General features: G+C 36.7%; 3 protein-coding genes and 1 long non-coding RNA gene across 4 annotated transcripts; 2 read left to right on the top strand and 2 right to left on the bottom strand.

Annotated features, from left to right (window-relative positions):
- Window positions 1-1,381: 1,381 nt before the first annotated feature.
- On the bottom strand, window positions 1,382-1,882 carry LOC133676096 (thiamine thiazole synthase 2, chloroplastic-like). The gene is made up of 2 exons (XM_062097668.1): window positions 1,597-1,882; window positions 1,382-1,534 (listed from the first exon to the last, which is right to left on the bottom strand). The coding sequence occupies exons 1-2, from the start codon at window positions 1,873-1,875 to the stop codon at window positions 1,382-1,384; spliced, it is 432 nt and encodes a 143-aa protein (XP_061953652.1). The 5' UTR covers window positions 1,876-1,882.
- Window positions 1,883-4,312: 2,430 nt separating this feature from the next.
- Window positions 4,313-5,133, bottom strand: LOC133676358 (uncharacterized). Its single transcript, XR_009835581.1, has 2 exons — window positions 4,790-5,133; window positions 4,313-4,701 (listed from the first exon to the last, which is right to left on the bottom strand). It is a non-coding gene; the product is annotated as an uncharacterized LOC133676358 (long non-coding RNA).
- A 1,839-nt stretch (window positions 5,134-6,972) lies between these two features.
- LOC133675634 (uncharacterized) lies at window positions 6,973-13,617 on the top strand. Its single transcript, XM_062097065.1, has 3 exons — window positions 6,973-7,206; window positions 7,908-8,118; window positions 8,607-13,617. The coding sequence occupies exons 1-3, from the start codon at window positions 7,048-7,050 to the stop codon at window positions 13,373-13,375; spliced, it is 5,139 nt and encodes a 1,712-aa protein (XP_061953049.1). The 5' UTR covers window positions 6,973-7,047; the 3' UTR covers window positions 13,376-13,617.
- A 2,068-nt stretch (window positions 13,618-15,685) lies between these two features.
- On the top strand, window positions 15,686-22,427 carry LOC133676259 (uncharacterized). The gene is made up of 3 exons (XM_062097905.1): window positions 15,686-16,088; window positions 16,606-16,816; window positions 17,389-22,427. The coding sequence occupies exons 1-3, from the start codon at window positions 15,930-15,932 to the stop codon at window positions 22,155-22,157; spliced, it is 5,139 nt and encodes a 1,712-aa protein (XP_061953889.1). The 5' UTR covers window positions 15,686-15,929; the 3' UTR covers window positions 22,158-22,427.

The following is a 22,427-nucleotide window of genomic DNA, read 5'->3' as shown; positions in this document are numbered from 1 at the left end:
TAAGACTACATAAATATTATTTAACAATGCGTATTCCGCTTCTGTACAATGTCACTTTCAATTGAACACCAGCATCAGATTTATCCAAATTTCGTCAGATAATTGGTGGATGGGGCAAGGAAAATGGTTGCCTAGAAAACTCTTCTAGAACACAGTATTTCACATCTATATAGCATAATATGCATGGCTGAATTGTTAATATGAAACAGAACACTTGATAAAAGAAAATTCCCATCATTGCAAAGAACATGACTCGTGACAACAAAAGCAGCAAAGGGAAAACCAAAAAAGGTCTATGGGCTTCCTTCACTCTTTCTAGCAAACTTCTTAATGGATAAGAAGACGAGCTTTGTGATGGCCGCCTGTGCAAGTTGGACAGTAGCATGATTTTAACTTTCAGCTGATTCTTTCCTTTAGGAACGCCCTGAATCTTCTCCCTTTCTTTCCCTTCTTCTTTCCAAAGCTCCCCGAGAGCTGAAGAAGAAAAATGAAGAAAATATAAGCTTTTTTTCAATGAAAGCAGAAGCAATAAAAACTTGATCTGTATGCTCATCTAAATTCAGTTTCTGATTGCTTATCAGAGAAAGTTCCGGTAGATGTATCAGTAGTTTATCATTACGGTCATTTGGAGAAAGATATGAAGAGGGTTAAGGATTGCTTATAGAGCTGTTAGGTATTGAATAACCTAAAAAAGTTTGTCACTAATCTACTAGTAGATTAAATTGATTTGATTCGCTAATTGATTTTTTTTAAAAAAATAGGGTTTAAATTGTGAAATTGATTTGACTTGAGCAAATGAAAATACATCATTTACTTAATTTGTCATTATTTATAGTCCAATAAAAATATTATTTATATATATTTATGAAATGTCAAAGAACAATCTTAACTTAAAAAGTTAAATTGTTAGGTAAGATCTCAAAATATGATTTATATTATTTTTTAACATATGTATTTGTTCGAGACCGTAAAAACCACATATAAAGTGAAGAAAAAATCACACATGAAATCTATTTCTTAATTAATTTAATATTAAACGTTAAAATTAAAAAAATATTATTAATATTAATTAAAAGATCAAAATACCTCTAAAATATTTATAAAAAAATCTAAGTAAAAGACCCTAAGTTAAGTTATTAGAGTGATTTTTTTTATATAAAAAAAACTAAACCTAATGTTAAGTGTTGTTTTGCGTTTGATGTGAAAGATCACGTTGATTATGGTATTAAGGAAAAGTTGATATATCTGAAAATTTAAGTGGTGTTTGTGAGTATAATAATAATTATTATTTTTTAAAATATATTTTATTAAAAAATATATCAAAATAATATTTTTATTTTATGTGACAATACAAGTCCCTACTCAAGAAGTCCTACTGTGTTCATGCATCAACAATTAATATCCCAGCAGCAGCAAGCACAAGCTCTGGCTGTAGACTGAATGTCCCGTCTTGGGCATTTGGCTGCCCCAAATCCTTCAAAGCCAAGTGTGCAGCCTTCTGCCCTGAGATCATCATTGCCCCAAATGTTGGACTCTGCAAAAATTAAGTTAATAATCAGGACTAGCTTGATAAAACAGTATGATTTGCACATGAACTTTTATATATATATCCATTATTGGTGCTCCATCAATTTCTGCAACTTCCATGCCTGTAACAATCATACCAGGCACAATCTCTCTTGTAAGCCTAACAATTGCATCTTCAGCAGCGTTCATGTCGAGTGCTTTCATTCCAGGAACACTATCAATCATGCCAATACTCTTCAATCTCTTAACACCAGCAGCTCCAAAAGGCCCGTCATGTCCACAAGAACTAACCACAACCTTAGCCTCCATAACATTAGGGTCCGTGCAAGATTGAGTGTCATGGTTCATAGACACTAAAGCCAAATCAAATCCAAGGGAAATTGTCTTAATTCCTCTTACAAGAAATAGAAATAAAGATTGGGGATTAATAAGAAAACTAAAGAAAATTAAAATTCTAAAAATAAAACGTAAAAAATATTTTAGTGTATTTATGCTCGGTTCAAATGGATTGTCCTTTCAACAAATTAGATTCATCATCAAAGTAAAATAAATATTTTTTTAATTCAAGAAAATATTTAAATTCCTTTGAGCAATGAAGATCAAAAAAGATCAAATTAGTTAGAAAAGGGCCCTAATTAATTCCTTAACATCAATGAAATTAAAGATCGAAAAGCAATTTTTATATTCGGTGATGAAGGCTTTAATAGCGAAAAACAATCAAGTATTCCAAGTTATCGTTAAAAAGCTTAATGACTTTTATTTGTTTTATTCTTAAAAGTTAGATCAACCTAATTTATTTATTTTGTTTTATTTTTTTCAAAATCAACAATTACAGATTGAAAAATTAACAAAAACAAAAGCATACCTACTGCATAAATCATTCAAAAAGGTTGAATGAAAACAATAAATTACATATCAAATTAGGCAAAATAAATACTTGAATATCCAGAAGTGAAGTTGAAAATATCTCTTCTCGCAATCTAAAACAATAATACAATAAAACTTTTCTGAACCGAGTTTAGTTTATAGCTATTGAAAAGTTAACAAAAACAGAGAAAACAAATTATTTCTGCCGTGAATTGCTTTCTTTATTCCCTCCATTAGCTATCGTTTTTCTTTAGGATTCTCTCGATTAAGAGTCTTTAATGTTATTTAATTCCTTTCTTTTTATATAATCATTAAGGTCAGCTCAAAATTTATATTGAAAATTAACTCAGTTGTTATCATAATTTTATTATAATTTAGCTGCAATTTAAACTTTGTTTTTAACTTGGTTTCTTGCAATGTTCCAGTTCTTGCGAATCATGAGCTCTGATTATCCAACTTCAAAATCTGAGAGGCAATCAATCAAAGAAAAGTTGGCTGAAGAACAAATTGCTCCAAGTGAGTCTTCCACAAGCCCTGGGAAGTTGGGTCGAATAGTGCCTTCATTCTGGAGTATTTTGAGCAGGGCAAAGATGCAGGGGGTGAGCTTGCATAATCTTTCATCCCATGGCTGGTATGTTCTAAGCTCTGGAGCAATAGAGAAGCCATTGTTCTTTGTGTGAGAGTTTTGGATTTTCTTGCCTGTGAAGAACCCTCACTTCGTAAATTTTTGCCCTGCTGCAATGAATTTTATTTGATTTTATCCTTCTACTTGGTAGCTAGATGAACTGGATTACAACTACTTTTACGTTTTAACCTTGACACTTATCTTTTATCAGTGCTATCTGCAGAAAGCTCAGAGCCAAGGAGTTTAGTGCGCGGGAAATTTGGAAAAGATCCCATAGTAGAAACAAGCTTTTTGCCTGACAGGGGTGATGTTTCTCCCTCCAATTTCTTCCCTCTTCTACCTCTCTCTCTCTCTCTCTCTCTCTCCCCCTCCAATGCAGTTAATGTTAAATAAAACCCTTCATTTGATGATTACTGTAAGCTTTGGAAGGATTGGAGAAGTTTAGGGCATCCATTGACACATGATGGGTGCTGTGCATGTTGGGGGGACTGTTATGAAGCACAGGAGCTTTTCTAGAGGATGAGGAGTTCCTTACTGCAGCCATCCCTTCGCTTCTCTCCAGGTAATAATTCCAAGATTGCAGCCTCCTGTTTTTTTCCATTGCTTCATCCAGCACTATTCATCTGCCTAAGCGAATTTTGTTTTGTTAATAATCTATAGTTGTCTGAGCTATTGGATCAATGCAAGAGAGGATCAGTTATTAAGCTGATTCAGCTGGTGTGCTATCTAATGAAATCTGGCTATTTTTTATGCTTTGTTAACTCTGCAGCTGTACGCATGGTCATTTGAATATATATTCTGATTAGTTATTATTCTGCCTCTATATGAAAAACAATAATTACAAAGAGAGAATTTTGTAAATAGAGTTTTCATATCAATCCATAAATATTTATACTCATGTTTTAAAACTCAGCACGGCTACACAAGTTGACTCGAATCTAATTTTAAAACCCAGCTTAAACTCACAAATTAACTCGAGACTCAATCGATCTAGGATCTTGACTGAGTTTTACACATAAAAAACCAAAGTTGTAATTGACTTAATTAAACTAGAATGACCTACCATGTCAATCTAAAACCTGGATGACAACTTGGGTGAGACCCAATCTTTTTTAAATAAAAAAATCAACTTCTTGGGTCTCTTTTCCAGCAAGTCCCATGGCATCTTGTGCCTTTTCCAGTGTATTTGTAGGTTTTGGTGTCTTTCTTTGGTTGCAGATCTCACGAACACATCATAAACATAGAGATACAGTCCTTGCATTTGTATCTATGTTTTAAAACAAACAAAAGAAAAGGGAGGAATTAAGATGAGATACAGTCTTGCATCTGAATAACGATTTTACAACTTGCCTTGTATCATTTAAGGACAGAGCAAAGCAGTTGGTACTAAAGTCTTATATCATTCAAGGACAAAGAGAGTGAATGAGATTTGCCGATCAATTTGTGTTCAAACAGAAAAATAGGACCTAGGGTTTGAGTTCTTACAGCCAGGGATAATCTCCGACAAGTATCATATCACCCTCATCATTAATAGAAACAATCAGCCTATCTTTGTTAGGAGCAGCTAATTTACCATTGAATTCAAGAATCTGATCCAATTTTGTTGTCAATTCATTGTAGCCATTAAACTTTGTTGGGTCTAGAGACCTCCCTACAGCAGTCCCCTGCTTGTGAACCTAAACCTGCAAATAGCAGTTTCGTCTCCCAAGTAAAGAAGAAAATATTCTCAATAAAAGGATTCTTAATCACTACATTAAAATAAGTAGCAACCTGTACACATCTTCTTGTTGAACCACCATCAGGCTTCCCCTGGACATCTTTTGAATGAAAAGCAGAGGCTTGAAAAATGTTCCCTTGTTCCTCATGTCTAGGATGCTTTGGAAGCTTTAATTGCTCCAAAAATCGATCACAATCCAACAATTACAGATGATCTGAGGCAACATTGATTTGATGTTGTGGTTTATCTACGGAGTGCCGGTGAATAGTATCTGATTCCAGTGCCTTTGTTTTGATGAATTGATAAAGAAAATGCTACAACTTGGCTTAGAGAGAGTGGAAGCACTTCCATGGTATAAAGAAATTGGTACCAAAGTCTCGTATGGCGGAATGGAACATAACCTCTGCTAACACGTGTTGTAGCAGTGGTCTTAACTTAAGTGTGTTTTATATATATATATATATATATATATATATATATTAAAATAATGTTTTTTAAAAAAAAAATTAAGGTATTAAAAAAAATTTAGAAACACAAAATAAAAAAATTTCCAATTTTTTAAAATACTTTAAAATATTTTAATTTATTATAACATATTTCTCTTTTTTGTACAAGATTTCGTCAAAGTTCATTGTCTGAGGAATAGATTTTTGTATGCTTGATGCAGCGGAGAGTAAAAAAACTAAAAAACTAAGAAAATTAGAAAATAAAAAAAAATCGAACCGTGAAAAAAATTGATTAAAATTTTAAAAAAACCGACCAGTTCAGTTTGATTTCGGTTTTATAAGTCTAAAACCAAAAAAACTGAACCGAATCCAACCGAGCCAAACAAAGCTAAAACTAAGCCGAACCGAAAAATCAAATCAAACCAGTTTGAACTGGTTTTTGTTCTAAAAACCAAACCAAAACTAGTCGGTTTGAACTATTTTCATTTGGTTTTAATTTTTTTAAAAAAATTTATTTTATTTTTTAAAAAATAAAAATCAGACCAAATAAAAATAATCACTTCTAAATTGAAACGAGGTGTGTGCCAGAATCTAGGAGCAGTGTAAGTAAACGAGGTGTGTGCCAGAATCTAGGAGCAGTGCAAGTCCCATATTTGATGATGAGGATTTTGTGGATTGACATGAGCCTTTTTGAAAGTAACAATTAGAGCATTTCTTTTTTCTTTTAATTTTTTTATATTTTAAAATTATTTTAATATATTAATATAAAAAATATAATTTTAATATATTATTAAATAAAAAATATTTTAAAAAGTTATATCAGATTCTCAGAAACAGCCAATTGAATTGAGGCTTTGAGGAATCACAACTCTTGTGCGTGCGTGCGTGCGTGCGCGCGCCTGTCCGTTTTGGGGGTTTAGGTGGAGGACTAGGAAGAGGAGGACCTGGGCCTAATAGATTAATATGGGCCCTCTAAATCCTATATAATAGCTATTTTATTTTCTTTTTAATGAATTCTTAGTGCCCACTTCTTTCGAAGTACATGAGACTTCGTTTCTTTTCTTTTAAGGAAAAAAAAACTCTTGACAAGTTGGGTTCGGATATAATAATCTATTATTAGGCACAAGTCTTCAAACGCTTTAAAGTATTTTTTATTTAAAAATATATTAAAATATTTTTTTAAAAAAAATATTTTGCTATCAACATATCTAAATAATATATAAATATAAAAAAATTTATTTAAAAAAAATTCAAGATTTTTACCAGCACAGCATTTCCAATCTCTCCCTTAACTCGAGGAGGACTTGAAACGGTCAAATCATAGTTTAATGGAAACTTTCACTAAAAAAAAAGAAAAAAGAAAAATCTCACCACTGTTATCATATAGTCAACAAAAATAAATAAATAAATCATATGATCAACAGTTATACCACGTTATCATCTACAAACAATTGACTTATCTTTTGTCATCTTATTTTTTTGGCTTTCTGTGTTCGACACTTTTTTGCTTTTCCGTACGAAAATCTTTTAATCACGCTAGACCCAAAGGTCGTTCGTTTCCTCAGAAGTAATTTGAATTTCCACGATTTTAGTCCCTGACCTATGTACTCATTTCAAGACATTCTCAATCAAGTCTTTTTATTAATATTTATTCGAATTAATGCATAAAATAGAGACAGTGATTTCTTAAGGTGTCATCTATAGCTTTCCACTTTATTCCCCCCATCAAGACCAAACGTGCTTTCTTCCATGTTAAGCTTCCAATATTCACAATCTCTCCACTACTCTTCACTCTTTATAGCAAGACCACATCACTAATTCAACACACGGTGCTTTGTGTATTGAATCCATTGGTTTTCGTTGCAATGGCGAGTCCGAGAGAACACATAGAGCACATTAGAAAAACAACATTCTCAATAGGAGGAGAAAAGAACCCTTTGGCTCCTATGCTTGATCAGGCTGTCAAGTATCTCTCTGCCGAGCTCTACACTAAAGATGTCCACTTTCTCATGGAGCTCATTCAGGTTTTTCTTTCTTTCCTTCACTTCTTTATTGTGTTGGTTTTACTTAATTACCTGTTTGCGCAGTAAAGATCATATTGATGTGTTGACTTGGTGGTCAATGACTTGCTAATAGTTTTGTTCCCATGCTGAGCCTTGAGTCTTGGTGTTTTCTTTAATTCCAAATAATTAATATACTAGGGAGTTGAAAAGCTAAATTCAAGCACAAGTCAACCAGTTAATTGCTTTAGTTTTCGAGAGTTGAGGTCTTGATGTGAAAAGGAGGGGAGAAAAAATGCAACTATTTTCCTTCTTGTCTGTTGCCGAATCTGAAGACTTCAACAAATCAGCAATGTGGCTAAAAATACAATATTTTTGCTTGTAATAATGTGAAGCACACGAAAGATATCAAGCCGACTTCAACCGCAAGAACTCTAATACAGATTTGTATTATTTATTTATTTTTTCAAGTAGTTTGCATCTCTAACATATTTACAACTCCTCACCGTCCGTAAAGGTATGAATCTTTTTCGTGAGGCCGATCACTCTGTTCAACTCAGGCCTCTTCTTGAACTTATCCTTGTTTTATCATCCTTGTGTTATCGGACCATAAATATTGCTACGTACGAAGATATCGATCCAAGTAGCCCAGTTATGACAGACACAATTATTAGTAATTAAATCTTGGTTGTGTAATTTACCAAGTGGTGAATTTTCATTCTCAGAATGCGGAAGACAATGATTACTTGGAAGGTGTAGACCCTTCGCTCGAGTTCGTCATAACATCTCGTGATATAACAGCCACCGGTGCACCAGCCACTTTGCTGATCTTCAATAGCGAGAAGGGTTTTTCTGCTAAAAACATAGAGTCGATTTGCAGTGTTGGGAATTCCACTAAGAAAGGCAACAGGAAACGTGGTTATATTGGGGAGAAAGGTATTTTTCTCACTCACTCACTCCTGACTAAATTTCAACTAGTAGCCTCCCAGGTTTAAATGGAATATTTATCGTATATATATGTTTATGCTGAATGTGAATAAAATATTGAAATGAGGCCATTCTGTTTAATGTTGACAATTTCAGAAAATCTTTTGCTATTGTCAACGTCGTGGTTGATTCCAAAGACCACAAAGCAGAATTGATTCTATAGTTCGTTAGTTCTAAATCTGTAGGGCCAATCTTAAGCTCCATTGTTTTTTATGCCAAATCAATGTTAGCATCCTACATGCCCATGTGCGTTTAATTACTTGTCCTTCTAGATAAGTATGGAGAACAAGACTTGTGATTAAGTTATTTATTAAAGTAGATTTCTCTACTTGACTCTGAATTTAGTGCACGATCTTTACGACCTTTATCCATAGGAAAGGTTTTATACTGTATGTCTAATGTTGTTCTAAAGTACCAAACAATTGGTTGATTTTCAGGAATTGGGTTCAAGAGTGTGTTTCTGATCACTCCCCAGCCTTTCATATTCAGCAACGGCTATCAGATACGCTTCAATGAAAAGCCTTGCCCCCACTGCAATCTTGGATACGTTGTTCCTGAATGGGTTGAGGAGAATCCATCTCTTTCTGACATTAAACAAATATACGGTTCCAATTCAACTCTTCCGACAACAACAATAGTCTTGCCCTTGAAACCTGACAAGGTGAAGCCTGTGAAGCAGCAGCTGTCCAGCATTCATCCTGAAGTGCTTTTATTTCTTTCGAAGATTAAAAGCCTTTCTGTCAGGGAAAAGAACGAGGATCCCAGGCTCAATACAGTGAGTGCAATAGCTATTACAAAAAGAACTAATTTCAGGGCTAGGGAGAGCATGGATGCCGAGTCCTACACACTCCATCTGTCTGCGGAGGAAAACAGTACTGATGAGCAGGACAGAGAATGCAGCTATTCTGTGTGGAAACAGAAGTTTCCAGTGAAAAAAAAAAACAAAGTCGAGAAGAGAATGGGAGTGAAAGTTTGGGTAATCACTCTGGCTTTTCCTAATGGAAAGCGTCTCCGTCGAGGAAGGAGCTTGCCTGGAATCTATGCATTTCTTCCTACGGAGATGGTCACAAATTTGCCCTTCATAATTCAAGCAGATTTTATTCTGGCATCATCTAGGGAAACAATACTTTTGGATGACAATTGGAATCAAGGGATTCTTGATTGCGTGCCGCTTGCTTTTATTAATGCATTAGTCTCGTTAGTCAAAATGAGAGAAGATGCACCGGTGTCTAGTCTGCCTCGATTGTTCCAGTTCTTGCCAATCAAGAGTCCTCACTATCCAACACTTAATGCTGTGAGGGAATCAATCAAAGTAAAGCTGGCTGAAGAAGAAATTGTTCCAAGTGAGCCTTTCACAGAGCAGAAGTTCTTCCACAAACCATCAGAAATTGGTCGAATAATGCCTGCATTCTGGAGTGTGTTGAACAAGGCAAGGAAGGAAGGAGTGAGATTTGATAATCCTTCATCCCATGGCTGGCATGTTCTGAGCTCTCACTTTGATAAACCTGAGTATGATCGTATACTTGATTTCTTGGGTGTGGGACATGTGAACAATGAATGGTATGCAAGGTGCATTCGGAGTTCTAATCTCTTAATGGGAGTCTCAGAAGATGTTTATCTGCAAATTCTTCTTTTTGTGGCCAATAATTGGCGTACGGAGTTTTGCACCACCACGATGGGCGACATTCCACTCATAAAATATGCAGATCGTGATGGTAGTGTGTCTTTGTGCAGCATCAACGAATCAGCTCAGAAGAACAGTGGGAGGTTGTTGTGTCGATCACATGAAACTCATTATACATCTTGGTTGATTGATTGGAACAAGGAATTTGGATTTGTTGGAAATAGATTTTTCCTGCCGAAAAGTACACAGGAAGCCATCTATTCATTTTCTAAGAAGGAGGCCATCCTGCAATGGCTTCGAGTCGAGGTGAAAGTTTCTGAGATAAATTTACATGGCTACGCAGCAATAGTAACTAATCATCTCAATGATAATAGGAAGAACACCATCGCCTATGCTTGCTTCCTTTGCCAGTCATTTTTACGGGGTTATCTGAATGCAGAGGGGGTTGATTCTTTATGTGGTAAAATGCCACTAGTGGATAGCTATGGTCATGTGACCAAAGAAAGGAGTGGAGTTCTTGTCCCTGCTAACGGAAGCAAATGGGTGGAGTTGATTGGTTTTAATCCTTGGAGGGAAGAAAACTACGTTGAGCTCGGAGAGGACTACTTGCATCCTGCATGTTTCGCTGGCACTAGAACATCGGAAGAAAAGTTCATGGAATTCCTTATTACTCGTGTCAAAGCTTCTGATATTCCAAATATATCTCCTCCCAATGCTGGAATACCTACTCTGTCCGGGCCACTCACAAAACAGAATGCATTTCTGCTGTTGGATTGGATTCGAGAGCTAAAACGCAGAGGAATTGGCATTCCAGCAAAGTTGTTAACTTGCATAAAGGAAGGTAGCTGGCTTATGATTATAATTAATGGTTCTCCAGATCACAGGCCACCATCACAGTCATTCCTGCTTGCTTCAGATGGTGGAAATTCAAATTGGGGAACGATTTTGCAAAATGGAACTGTGCTTGTGGATATCCCCTTAATCGACCAGGGTTTTTATGACGATAAGATTAAGGAGTACAAAGAGGAGCTAAAAACAATTGGAGTCATGTTCGAATATGGGGAAGCATGTAGATTTATTGGAAATCATCTGAAGTCTCTTGCAGCTTCATCCACTTTGTCCAGAAGCTATGTTTTAGCAATACTCAATTTCATCAGATTTTTGAAGCAAAATTTTCTTTCTCCGGATCACTTTGTTAGCAAAATGAAAGAAGCCAGATGGTTAAGAACTTCCCATGGTTGCACATCTCCAAATGGATCTGTTCTATACAGTGAGGAATGGAAAACTGCAAGGCAAATCAGTAAAATACCCTTCATTGATAAAGATGATTATGGTGAAGACATTAATTGTTTCAAAGCAGAACTTCAGTTGCTTGGTGTCATAGTTGACTTCAATGGCAATTACCAGATGGTTGTTGACAACTTACTGTCTTCATTTTCATCTTCTCTGACAGCTGAGGCTCTTCTGTTTATATTAGATTGCATGCATCATTCTACATCTTCAGACAAACTTGCCAAAGCTCTTAAAGGCGTGAGATGTCTGAAGACAAATGTCGGTTACAAATCTCCAGGTGAATGTTTCTTTCCTGATCCTGAATGGGGCTCCCTTCTAGAGGTTTTCAACACTGTCCCATTGATTGATCATGATTTCTATGAAAGTCGCATCACCACTCGCAAAAATGAATTGAAGCTGCTGGGAGTAAAGGTAGATTTTGAGGAGGCTGTCAATGTGTTCGTCCACTCTTTTAAACGACAGGCATCGTTTTCTTCCATTTCAAAAGAAAATGTTTTTTCGTTCCTGTCGTGCTACAGAAAGCTAAAGGGAAATTCTCTTAAATTTCCTTCAGAACAGAAGAAGTGCATCCGTGAAGTGAATTGGTTGAGGACTCGGCTCGGTGATTATAGATGTCCAGGAAACTGCATCCTGTATGGTCCTGAATGGGAGTCAATCCTTGCAATTACTCTCCTTCCGTTCATTGATGATAGTGACAAGTTCTACGGGAAGGGTATTCGTGAATATGAAAAGGAGCTGAAGAAGATGGGAGTTGTTGTTGAATTTAAAGCTGGTGTGAAATTTGTGGCTGCGGGTCTTTATTTTCCTCTGAATCCTTGTCACATAACTTCTGAGAATGTGTTCTCTTTGCTGGAGTGCATCCGAATCTTATTGAAAGAGAAGGATTACTCTTTTCCTGACACTTTTCTAAAAAATGTTCGTCGAGAGTGGTTAAAAACCCATGTTGGCTACAGGACTCCAGACAACTGTTGCTTGTTTGATTCCAAATGGGGTTTGTATTTGAAGAGCACTGACGGACCTTTCATTGATGAAGTGTTTTATGGATCTAACATCACATCATACAGGGAAGAGCTGAGCTCTATAGGAGTTACTGTTGAAGTGGAAGAGGCATGCCCATTGCTAGCCAGTAACTTATATCACCATTCTGATTTTTCCACTATTGTTCGAATATTCAAATTTTTGAGCAAAAATGAGTGGATGCCAGGAAGTGATGCAACCAGAAAGATTTGGATTCCTGATGGACAGGAGAACGGTAAGTGGGTTAATCCAGAAGAATGTGTCCTGCGCAACAGAGATGGTCTTTTTGGTCAGCAGTTTAATTTTTTGGAGGAATACTATGAGCCGGACTTGCTTTGTTTCTTCTCCACTGCATTTAATGTCACTTCTTATCCTTCTTTTGATTCTCACTGCAAGCTTTGGAAGGTTTGGGAAACTTCAGGATACCAATTATCACATGCTCAGTGTTGTGCATTCTGGGAGTGTGTTATGAGTCAATGGAGCTCGGAGGTGGAGACAACTCTTGCTGATGGCTTAATGAAACTGCCTGTTCATTCTGGCTGTGGAGAAATTTTGTTGTTAGACAAGAATGATGTTTTTGTAGCTGATGACCTTCTTCTGAAGGAACTTTTGGAAAAGCTTTCTCCTCGCCCAGTACTTGTCTGGTATCCTCAGCCGAGCTTGCCTTCTTTGCCCCGAAGTAAGTTGCTTGAAATATACAGGAAAATCGGAGTTCGCACAATTTCTGAATCTGCACGGAAGGAAGCACTTTCCTTGGCAGATGGGGTGAAACTCAAACCGTTGAATCCAAGAGTCCTTTTTATAGGAAAAGAGATGGTTCGCCTCATTCTTGGCTTTTTAGCTGATCCTTCTTTAAAAATGCAAGTGAAAAGGAGGCATGAAGCTGTTCAGTGCCTCCTCAACATCACTGCCCTTGTGACTGCGGAGCCACATACCGTAAGCTATAGCCTATCACTCTCTTCAGGGGAGATTGTGAAAGTAAGAGCAAGTCGAATGATTCGTTGGGATAGAAAGAGTTCAAAGATTTATACACAGAAGCCAGACAAGGCTGGTGGACCCAAAGTTCGCATTGAATATGCCACTTATTTAGCTGAAGCCATAGCTGAGGGCGTGTTGTGGGATAAAGAAGATCATATAAGCGCACTCTCTGAGCTGATCAAGTTGGCTGTCCTGGTCAGTTTCAATGAAGAAGCAGTTCAGTTCTTAATGAAGTCCAAGAATTTGCAGATTTTTGAGGAGGATGAGGAATTCCTGTCTGCTGCTTTCCCTTAGTAGGTGTCCAAAAATGTCATGCTACTGTTCTTATGTATACATATGTAGTTTTCCTAAGAATAACCAGTTGATAAATTGCTGATTCTGGTAAGTCTACTACTGTCGGAGTAAACCTAACTATGTGTTTTCTGTCTTTCTTCGAATCGCAGCAAGCAACTATCTAATGTATACGTTAAATGTATGCTTCGGCTATATGCAAGATGATCATTTGTGCTAGCTTAAATTGAAATTTCCTTTTAGTTTTTCTGTCCCACCCTCTCCCTTCCCCTAATGTGATATAAGGACGTTTGCAGTTGCAGCTGAAACTATATTGCTATGGTCGACTATTGAGTCAAGCAAACCGGCATTTTGTCAGCAAGGGAAAGATGAGAAACACAATCATTAATGTGGTTGCATTTGTGCAAAACATCGAAGCAAGTGTCAAAAATTCAGACTAGAACTGAACTGAACTGTAATAGAATTCTAGTCCACCAGCTACTAATATCTTTTTAACGCTAAGAAAAATTGATCTGACCTGTGGATCAATGATATTCTGTACGGTATGGTCTAATTGCATCAGTCAACTTGTTTGGCTGTATATCTTTCTCAGTACTAAAAGTTTCTCTTCCGTATCCTTTATCTTCTTGGTTGAAGACTTGTGTAGCTGAACTACACGAATTGTTTAAAATTGTAATGACAGTTGTTTGTGCTTTAAAGGATTTTTTTAATTTAAAAATATATTAAAATAATATATTTTTTATTTTTAAAAAATTATTTTTAATATTATCAAAATAATCCAAAAATAATTTTAAATAAAAAAAATTGAATTTTAGCAAACCTTAATATAGAATGCACCACAGTTTTTTAGTGTTAGTTAACAAACGAAAAAAAAATAGTGGCGGAATTGGGAGGATCAATCAATAAATAAATTCCATCAGGGTGGTGTAGAGAGTAGTAGAACACTTTGGCTAGATCTGTTGTAGAACAGAAACAAGATGCACCCCGATTATTTTATTTCTGATTATTTTTTAACCAATATCATTTCATATTCATAAAATCATGAATATTAAAGGCGTTCTCGAATAAATTATCTTTATCATAGGATTGCAGTTAGTTAATTTACTTCAAAATAATTATTTTTTGATATTTTTAAATTGTTTTGATGTTAAAAATTAAATTTAAAAAAATCATAAATTAATATTTTAATATATTTTTAAACAAAAAATACTTTAAAAAATAACCGCCACCACAATAACAAATACATCTATCATTTCTTGACATGCATTTATCTATAATAACATATGGTATTGTCTAATTGTATCAGTCTACTTTTGTATATTTCTCAATACTAATTATCTCTCTGTGTATTCTTTATTTTCTTGTTTCAAAGACTAAAAAAAAAGTGTTTGAGAGTATGGTAGTGATTGTTTTTCAAAGTATTTTTTGTTTAAAAATATATTAAAATAATATATATTTTTTATTTTTTAAAAATTATTTTTTACATTATTACATTAAAACGATTTAAAAGCATATAAAAATAATTTTTTTTATTTTTTTTTTAAATATATTAAACCACTTAGCCAAACACACTCAAGTCTTGTGCGGTCGAATCATTGAGGACCATTCAATTATTATTAAAGACCAGTCTCTCTTTCCGAACAGTGAAAAACGAATATTTGAGTCCTTTTCTTTTCTATGTTTGAAATTTGATAGCCCTTTTCTTTTCTTTTGTCTAGCTTTGGCTTTCAACTTTACACTACTTCTCGAGCAAGTTTTTCCCTCTTCCACCACGTCCGAGTTCTTTTCTCGCTAGCAGGTCCACTCATGAATCAGCCCTTGTCTTTATTCTTCTTTCTGTCTTTATTCTTTCAGTTCAATTAGCACCTCTCTTTTCCTTCGAGCCTTTTCCTATTCATGCTTAAAGAGAATGAGGAGGGGAAGATTTCCCTCAGCATAGTTTCTGTATAATTAAGCATGAAGGCCTAAAAAAACAAAAAAAAAAAAACTTACGATAATCCTATCTTGGATTCATGGAAACTTGGTGGGATCAGTACTCTGTCTCTTTTATAATCCTTAACCATATGCCTCGGGGTTAAGTATATTATGAGCACTTCTCGTGGATGACTTTACTTTTTCATTATGTAAAAGTAAGTGAAGTATTTTTGTTTATATAACTTAAGATATATATATTCTGTTTGGTATAGGGGTTTTAATTGTATTTTTAATTTTTTAATTTTTTTAAATCATTTTAATACGTTAATATAAAAAATAAATGTTTTTAAAATAATTTCTATGCTTTTTCTTCTCTCTTTTTTTCAAGTCAATGCCTTTCCTCCTTTTCCTCCGTCACTCCTACCCGTACAAGTTTCCTTCCCTATGAAGGAGTCTTCTTAGTTTCTAGTCTTCACTTCACTACTCACTACTACCGCTACCGCTACCTTCTCCTCTTTTCGAGCTTTCTTTGTTTCCTTCAAAACCTCTGCTTTCTTCTCTCTGTAAGACTGTAACTACTCAACTTCGTGTTTTTCTGTCTTGGTTTCTGGGTGTTTTTTCTTTTCTGTTTGCAAGAGCAACAATGGCAACTCCAAAACAACACATAGAGCACATAAGAAAAACTACATTCTCAATAGGAGGAGAAAAGAACCCTTTGGCTCCTATGCTTGATCAGGCTGTCAAGTATCTTTCTGCTGAACTCTACGCTAAAGATGTCCACTTTCTTATGGAACTCATTCAGGTTTTCTTTCTTTTTTATCAATGTGACCAGACAATGCTGTTTAGTATGTTTAATGTTGCATGTTTTACTTTATATGTTTTATTTGCCCTTGATCCATTTTACTCTTTTAATTTTGTAGTCGCTGATTGCTTTGCTAGTGATTAAAATTGGATGCTGCAAATTTCTGTTGTTTTTTGTTTTACTGAATTGAAAAGCTAAGAGTCAAGTTGAGTCAATGACTGTTGTTTTTTTTTTTTTTTGGCTGTGGCTTTCGGTGAAAAAATGGGTTCTTGTTGTTTTTCTAATTGAAATGAAGTCATCAAGCTACCTAATTTTGATCATTCAAGGTCTTTAACAGTTAATAAAAATGAAGAAGGAATGGATTGCTATCATCATAATTTGTTGAATTTGATAAAAACAATTGTGCATTTTTCATGTTAAATTTTGGATATTTTAATTTTTGTAGCAGTTATTTTGATCTGATATAATATGCATAGTTTACTATCCTTTGATTCCACGGTGAATTTTCCTTTCACAGAATGCTGAAGATAATGAATACTTGGAACCGGTGGATCCTTCACTTGAGTTTGTCATAACATCTCGAGATATAACAAACACTGGTGCACCTGCTACTTTGCTCATGTTCAATAATGAGAAGGGTTTTTCTGCCAAAAATATCGAGTCCATTTGCAATGTTGGAAATTCCACTAAGAAAGGGAACCGGAAGCGTGGCTATATTGGGGAGAAAGGTATTTTTCCTTGCTCAATTTCTTGTGCAACAGTGTAATTTATAAGTTGTGCGCACTTCCGAGCTGTCGGCTTATTGCTTGTGTCGTGTTGTATCTCGGTTGTGTGACTGGCTAGAGTCTTATAGATTCTGCGGGATCAGGGATCCTGATTCTGAACGTGTTTTAGTACTTTTTTGTTTTTTAGTCTATATTTGCTTCGACAACAAATGAAAAACTTGCAACCAAGCATATTAGAAACTGGTACACCCCCGTGGTTTTGTATGGAAACTCAACTAATTGAACCTAGTAAACATGTCTGCTTAAACATTGAATTGCGAAGGCATTGAGCTAAGCACAACGCAAACATGCAAAGCATATGAACAGAAGATCTTTTCAACTTTGGAACACAGGTTACTACTGCATTAACCATACTGGACTAATGGAGAGCTAATGGAATGACCATGAGCTGGCTAATAAATCATGATAGAGGTGGATAGGGTTTGCAACTGTATCATTTAGTAACCCATTCGTGAGGCACCTCTTATTTATCTTCAATTTTGTTCTAATAAACTTTGTTTCGGTTTGGTATGCAGGAATTGGATTCAAGAGTGTGTTTCTTATTGCAGCTCAGCCTTACATATTCAGCAATGGCTATCAGATACGATTCAATGAAAAGCCCTGTCCACACTGCAATCTTGGATACATAGTTCCTGAATGGGTTGATGATAGCCCATCTCTTTTTGACATAAAACAGATTTATGGTTCCGCTTCTACCCTCCCAACTACTACACTGATTTTGCCTCTGAAGCCTGATAAGGTGAACCCCGTGAAGCAGCAGCTGTCGAGTATTCATCCTGAAATCCTGCTGTTCCTTTCAAAGATAAAACGCCTTTCTGTGAGGGAAGAAAATGAGGATCCCAGGCTCAACACTGTTAGTGCAGTAGCTATTACCAAAGAGACAAATTTCATGCAAAGGAAAAACATTGATGCCGAGTCCTACACACTCCATCTGTCTGCAGATGAAAACAGTGATGAATTTGAAAAAGAATGCAGCTACTACTTGTGGAAACAGAAATTTCCTGTCAGGCAGGAAAACAGAGTCGACATGAGAATGGATGTGGAGGATTTGGTGATCACTTTGGCTTTTCCTAATGGAGAGCGCCTCCATAGGGGAATGAAGTACTCACCTGGAATATATGCATTTCTTCCAACCGAGATGGTGACTGACTTTCCCTTCATAATTCAAGCAGATTTTATTCTAGCATCATCAAGGGAAACAATACGATGGGACAACATATGGAACCAGGGAATTCTTGATTGTGTTCCCTTTGCTTTTATCGAAGCTTTTGTCTCATTAGTCAAAACAGTGCATGGTGCACCAGCATCTAGTTTGCCTCGAATGTTCAAGTTCTTGCCGGTCCATAGCCCCCCCTTTGAAAAGTTGAATTCAGTGAGGGAATCAATTAAAGCGAAGCTGGCTGAAAAGGATATCATTCCAAGTGAGTCATACACAGCACAACAGTTCTTTCATAAACCACGTGAAGTTGGCCGATTAATGCCTGCTTTCTGGAATATACTGAAGAAGACAAGGGAGCGAGGAGTGAGCTTGCACAAACTTTCATCCCATGGTTGCTATGTTCTGAATTCTTCATTTGATAAGCCAGAGTATGATGACATACTGGATTTCTTGGGGGTGAGACCGGTAAGTAGTGAGTGGTATGTAAAGTGCATTCAAGGCTCTAATATTGTAATGGGAGTCTCAGAGGAAACGTACCTGGAGCTTCTTCATTTCCTTGCTGTTAATTGGCAGTCCGAGTTTCACAGCACAGGCATGGGGAACATTCCACTAATTAAATATGTGGGTACTGATGGGAGCGTGACTTTGTGCTCTGTTAATGAATCTGCTCAACTGTATGGTAAAACTCTGTGCCTATCACTTCAATCTTCTCGTTTCTCATGGTTGATTGATTGGAACAGAGAGTTCCGATGCATGGCAAATCATTTTTTTGTGCCAAGAACCACACAAGAAGCTATCTGTTCATCATCTAACAAAGAACTTGTGTTAAAATGGCTTGTAGACCTGGTTAAAATCAAAGCTTTAAGCGTATATCATTACGCAGATCTCTACGGAGATCAAGTCAGTTGCGACCGGAAACTTGTCATTGCCTATGCTCACTTCTTACATCACTCATTCTTAAATGACTATCTATCGGAAAGGGAAGTTGTTTCTTTGTGTGGTAAGATGCCACTTGTTGATAGCTATGGCAATGTGATCAAAGCAAGGAATGCGGTTCTAGTCCCAGCTAATGAAAGCAAATGGGTGCAATTGATTGGTTCTAATCCTTGGAGCGAAGAAAGCTATGTTGAGTTAGGAGAAGACTACTTGCATCCTGCATGTTTTGCTGGCACAAGCACGGTGGGAAACCAACTCATGAATTTCCTTAAAGTTTATGTTAAGGCTTCTGATATTCCTCACATATCTCCCCCCAATGCTGGAATACCTACTGCGTCAACACCACTTACCAAACAAAATGCATTTCTGCTGTTGGATTGGATTCGTGAGCTGAAACGGAGTGGAATTCACATTCCAGCAAGGTTCATGGCTTGCATACAGGAGGGTAGCTGGCTAAAAATTACTATGAATGGCTCTCCTGGTTACAAACCACCATCACAGTCGTTCCTACTTGCTTCGAGCAACAGAAGCTCAAAGTGGGGAAACATTTTGCAGAGTGCATCTGTGCTTGTCGATATTCCTTTGATAGATCAGGGTTTTTATGGTCACAAAATTACGGAGTATAGAGAGGAGCTACGGACAGTTGGGGTCATGTTTGAGTATGGAGAGGCATGCAAATTTATCGGGAACCATCTCATGTCTTTGGCAGCTTCATCCGCTTTAACTAAAAGCAATGTTATCTCCATACTGAATTTCATCAGATTTTTGAGGCAGAATTTTCTTTCTCTAGATGAATTCATTGGCAGAATTAAAGAAGAAAGGTGGCTAAGGACTTGTTGGGGTGATAGGTCTCCGGTTGGATCTGTTCTATATGATCAGGAGTGGACAACTGCGAGGCAAATTAGTGACATCCCTTTCATTGATGAAGATTACTATGGCGAGGACATCCTTTTTTACAAACCAGAACTCCAGTTGCTTGGCGTTGTAGTTGGCTTCAATGAAAGTTATCAATTGGTTGTTGATTGCTTTAAATCGCCTTCATGCTTATCTACTCTGACAAAGGAGGCCTTTCTTCTGGTTTTGGATTGCATGCATCATTCTACTTCTGCTCACAAACTAGTTAATGCAGTGAAAAGTACAAAATGCTTAAAGACAAACTTAGGTTACAAATGTCCTGGCGATTGTTTCTTGTTTAATCCTGAATGGGGTTGTCTTCTAAAGGTCTTTGGTGGTTTCCCATTGGTTGATAGTAATTTCTATGGAAGCAGCATCATCTCTCACAATACGGAGTTGAAGGAGCTGGGAGTAAAGGTAGACTTTGAGGATGCTGTCAGAGTGTTTGTTCACACTTTTATAAAGCAGGCATCTTCGTCTTCCATTACAAAGGAAAATGTGTTTTCATTCATATCATGCTACAGAAAACTGAAGGGAACTCCAAACAAATTTCCTTCAGATCTCAAGAAGTGCATCCGCGAGGTGAAATGGCTGCGGACTCGGCTTGGTGATTATAGATCTCCAAGAGAATGTATTCTGTTCGGTCCTGTGTGGGAGTTAATTTATCCAATTACTCGCCTTCCGTTTATCGATGACAGCGAGAAATACTATGGGAATGGCATTCATGAGTATCGAAAGGAGCTGAAGAGTATGGGGGTCGTTGTTGAATTTAAAACCGGTGTGAAGTTTGTGGCGGCTGGTCTTTGCTTTCCTCAAAATCCACGTCGCATAGCTCCCGGGAATGTGCTTTCATTACTGGAAAGCATCCGTGCTTTACTGCAAGAAAAGGAGTACTCCTTTCCCGATGCTTTTCTGAAAAATATTTCTCAAGGATGGTTAAAGACCCATGCTGGTTTCAGGTCTCCGGGTACCTGCTGTTTGTTCAATTCCCGGTGGAGTTCCCACGTGAGGCCTACTGATGGACCATTCATTGATGAAGATTTTTATGGTTCTGACATCAAATTGTATTCAAAAGAGCTCAGTGCAATAGGAGTTGATGAAGAAAAGGTTTGCTCATTGCTTGCCAGTCATCTTGATTCCCATTCTGAATTCGACACTATAGTTCGAGTATATGATTTTCTGAGAGAAAATAAGTGGAAACCAGATAGTGATGCTACCAGAAAGATTTGGATTCCAGATGGACTTGAGAATGGAATGTGGGTTGACCCAGAAGAATGTGCTCTGCATGACAAAAATGGTCTCTTTGGTCTGCAGCTGAATGTATTGGAGAATCATTATAAGCCAAAATTACTTCATTTCTTCTCCAGTTCATTTAATGTTAAATCCAATCCTTCATTTGATGATTACTGTAAGCTTTGGAAGGTTTGGGAAAGTTTAGGAAGACCAGTGACACATGCTGAGTGCTGTGCTTTTTGGGAGTGTGTTATGATGCAAAGGAGCTCAAGGACAGAGAGAACCCTTGCTGATGATTTGGTAAAGCTACCTGTTGTTTTGCGCTCTGGTGAAATTCTGCTGTCCAGCAAGAGTGATGTTTTTATTGCTGATGACCTTCTATTAAAGGACCTATTTGAGAAGTTCTCATCGCGCCCAATATTTGTCTGGTGTCCTCAGCCAAACTTGCCTTCTTTGCCTCGAACTAGGTTGCTTGAAGTCTACAGGAAAATTGGGGTTCGCACTGTATCTGAATCAGTGCTGAAGGAAGAATTGTCATTGGCAGATGGAGTAGAACTTAGTCAGATGGATTCGAGGGATGCTGGGATTGGAAAGGAGCTGATTAGACTGATTCTTGGCTTTCTAGCAGATCCTTCTCTTGATATGGAAGCAACGAAGAGGCATGGAGCTGTCCAGTGCCTCCTGAATCTTAAGGTGCTGGAGACTATGGAGCCAATTACTGTAAGCTATAGTTTATTGCTTTCTGACGGGGAACCTCTGAAGGTGAAAGCAAGCCGTATGATTCGCTGGGATAAAGAGTGTTCAAAGTTTTTCACACAGAAGATGGATAAAGCTGGCGGCCAGAAAAATCTTATTGAATATGCAACCTCTTTTTCTGAAGTAATAGCTCGGGGGGTGTTGTGGGATAAAGAAGATCAAATAAAAGCACTCTCTGAACTGATCAAGTTGGCTTTCCTCCTGAATTTTGATGAACAAGCTGTTCAATTCTTGATGAAATCTAATAATCTTCAAACTTTTCTGGAGGACGAGGAGTTCCTTAATGCTGCCTTCCCTTCTGTTTAGGTACGTGTGAACCCCTTAATAGTTACAAGTTCGCAACCTTCTGTTTTTGTCCTTTGCTTCTTCCAGCACCATTTATCTGTCTAAGCAAGTATAATTTTGTTAATATGTATGATGGTCTGAACTATTGGATCAAATATGTTACGGAGTTCAGTGGTTAAGCTGGTTCAGTCCGTCTACTATCTAGTGAACTTGGGTGGGTGTTTTTCAGTTTTGTTTGCTTTGCAGCTGTATGCATGGTCATTTTGAATTATAAAATGGTGTGTTCTTAAA

Source organism: Populus nigra, chromosome 16 (assembly GCF_951802175.1).
Source record: "Populus nigra chromosome 16, ddPopNigr1.1, whole genome shotgun sequence".
Lineage (NCBI taxonomy): Eukaryota > Viridiplantae > Streptophyta > Magnoliopsida > Malpighiales > Salicaceae > Populus > Populus nigra.
This window is presented reverse-complemented; position numbering and strand designations above follow the sequence as displayed.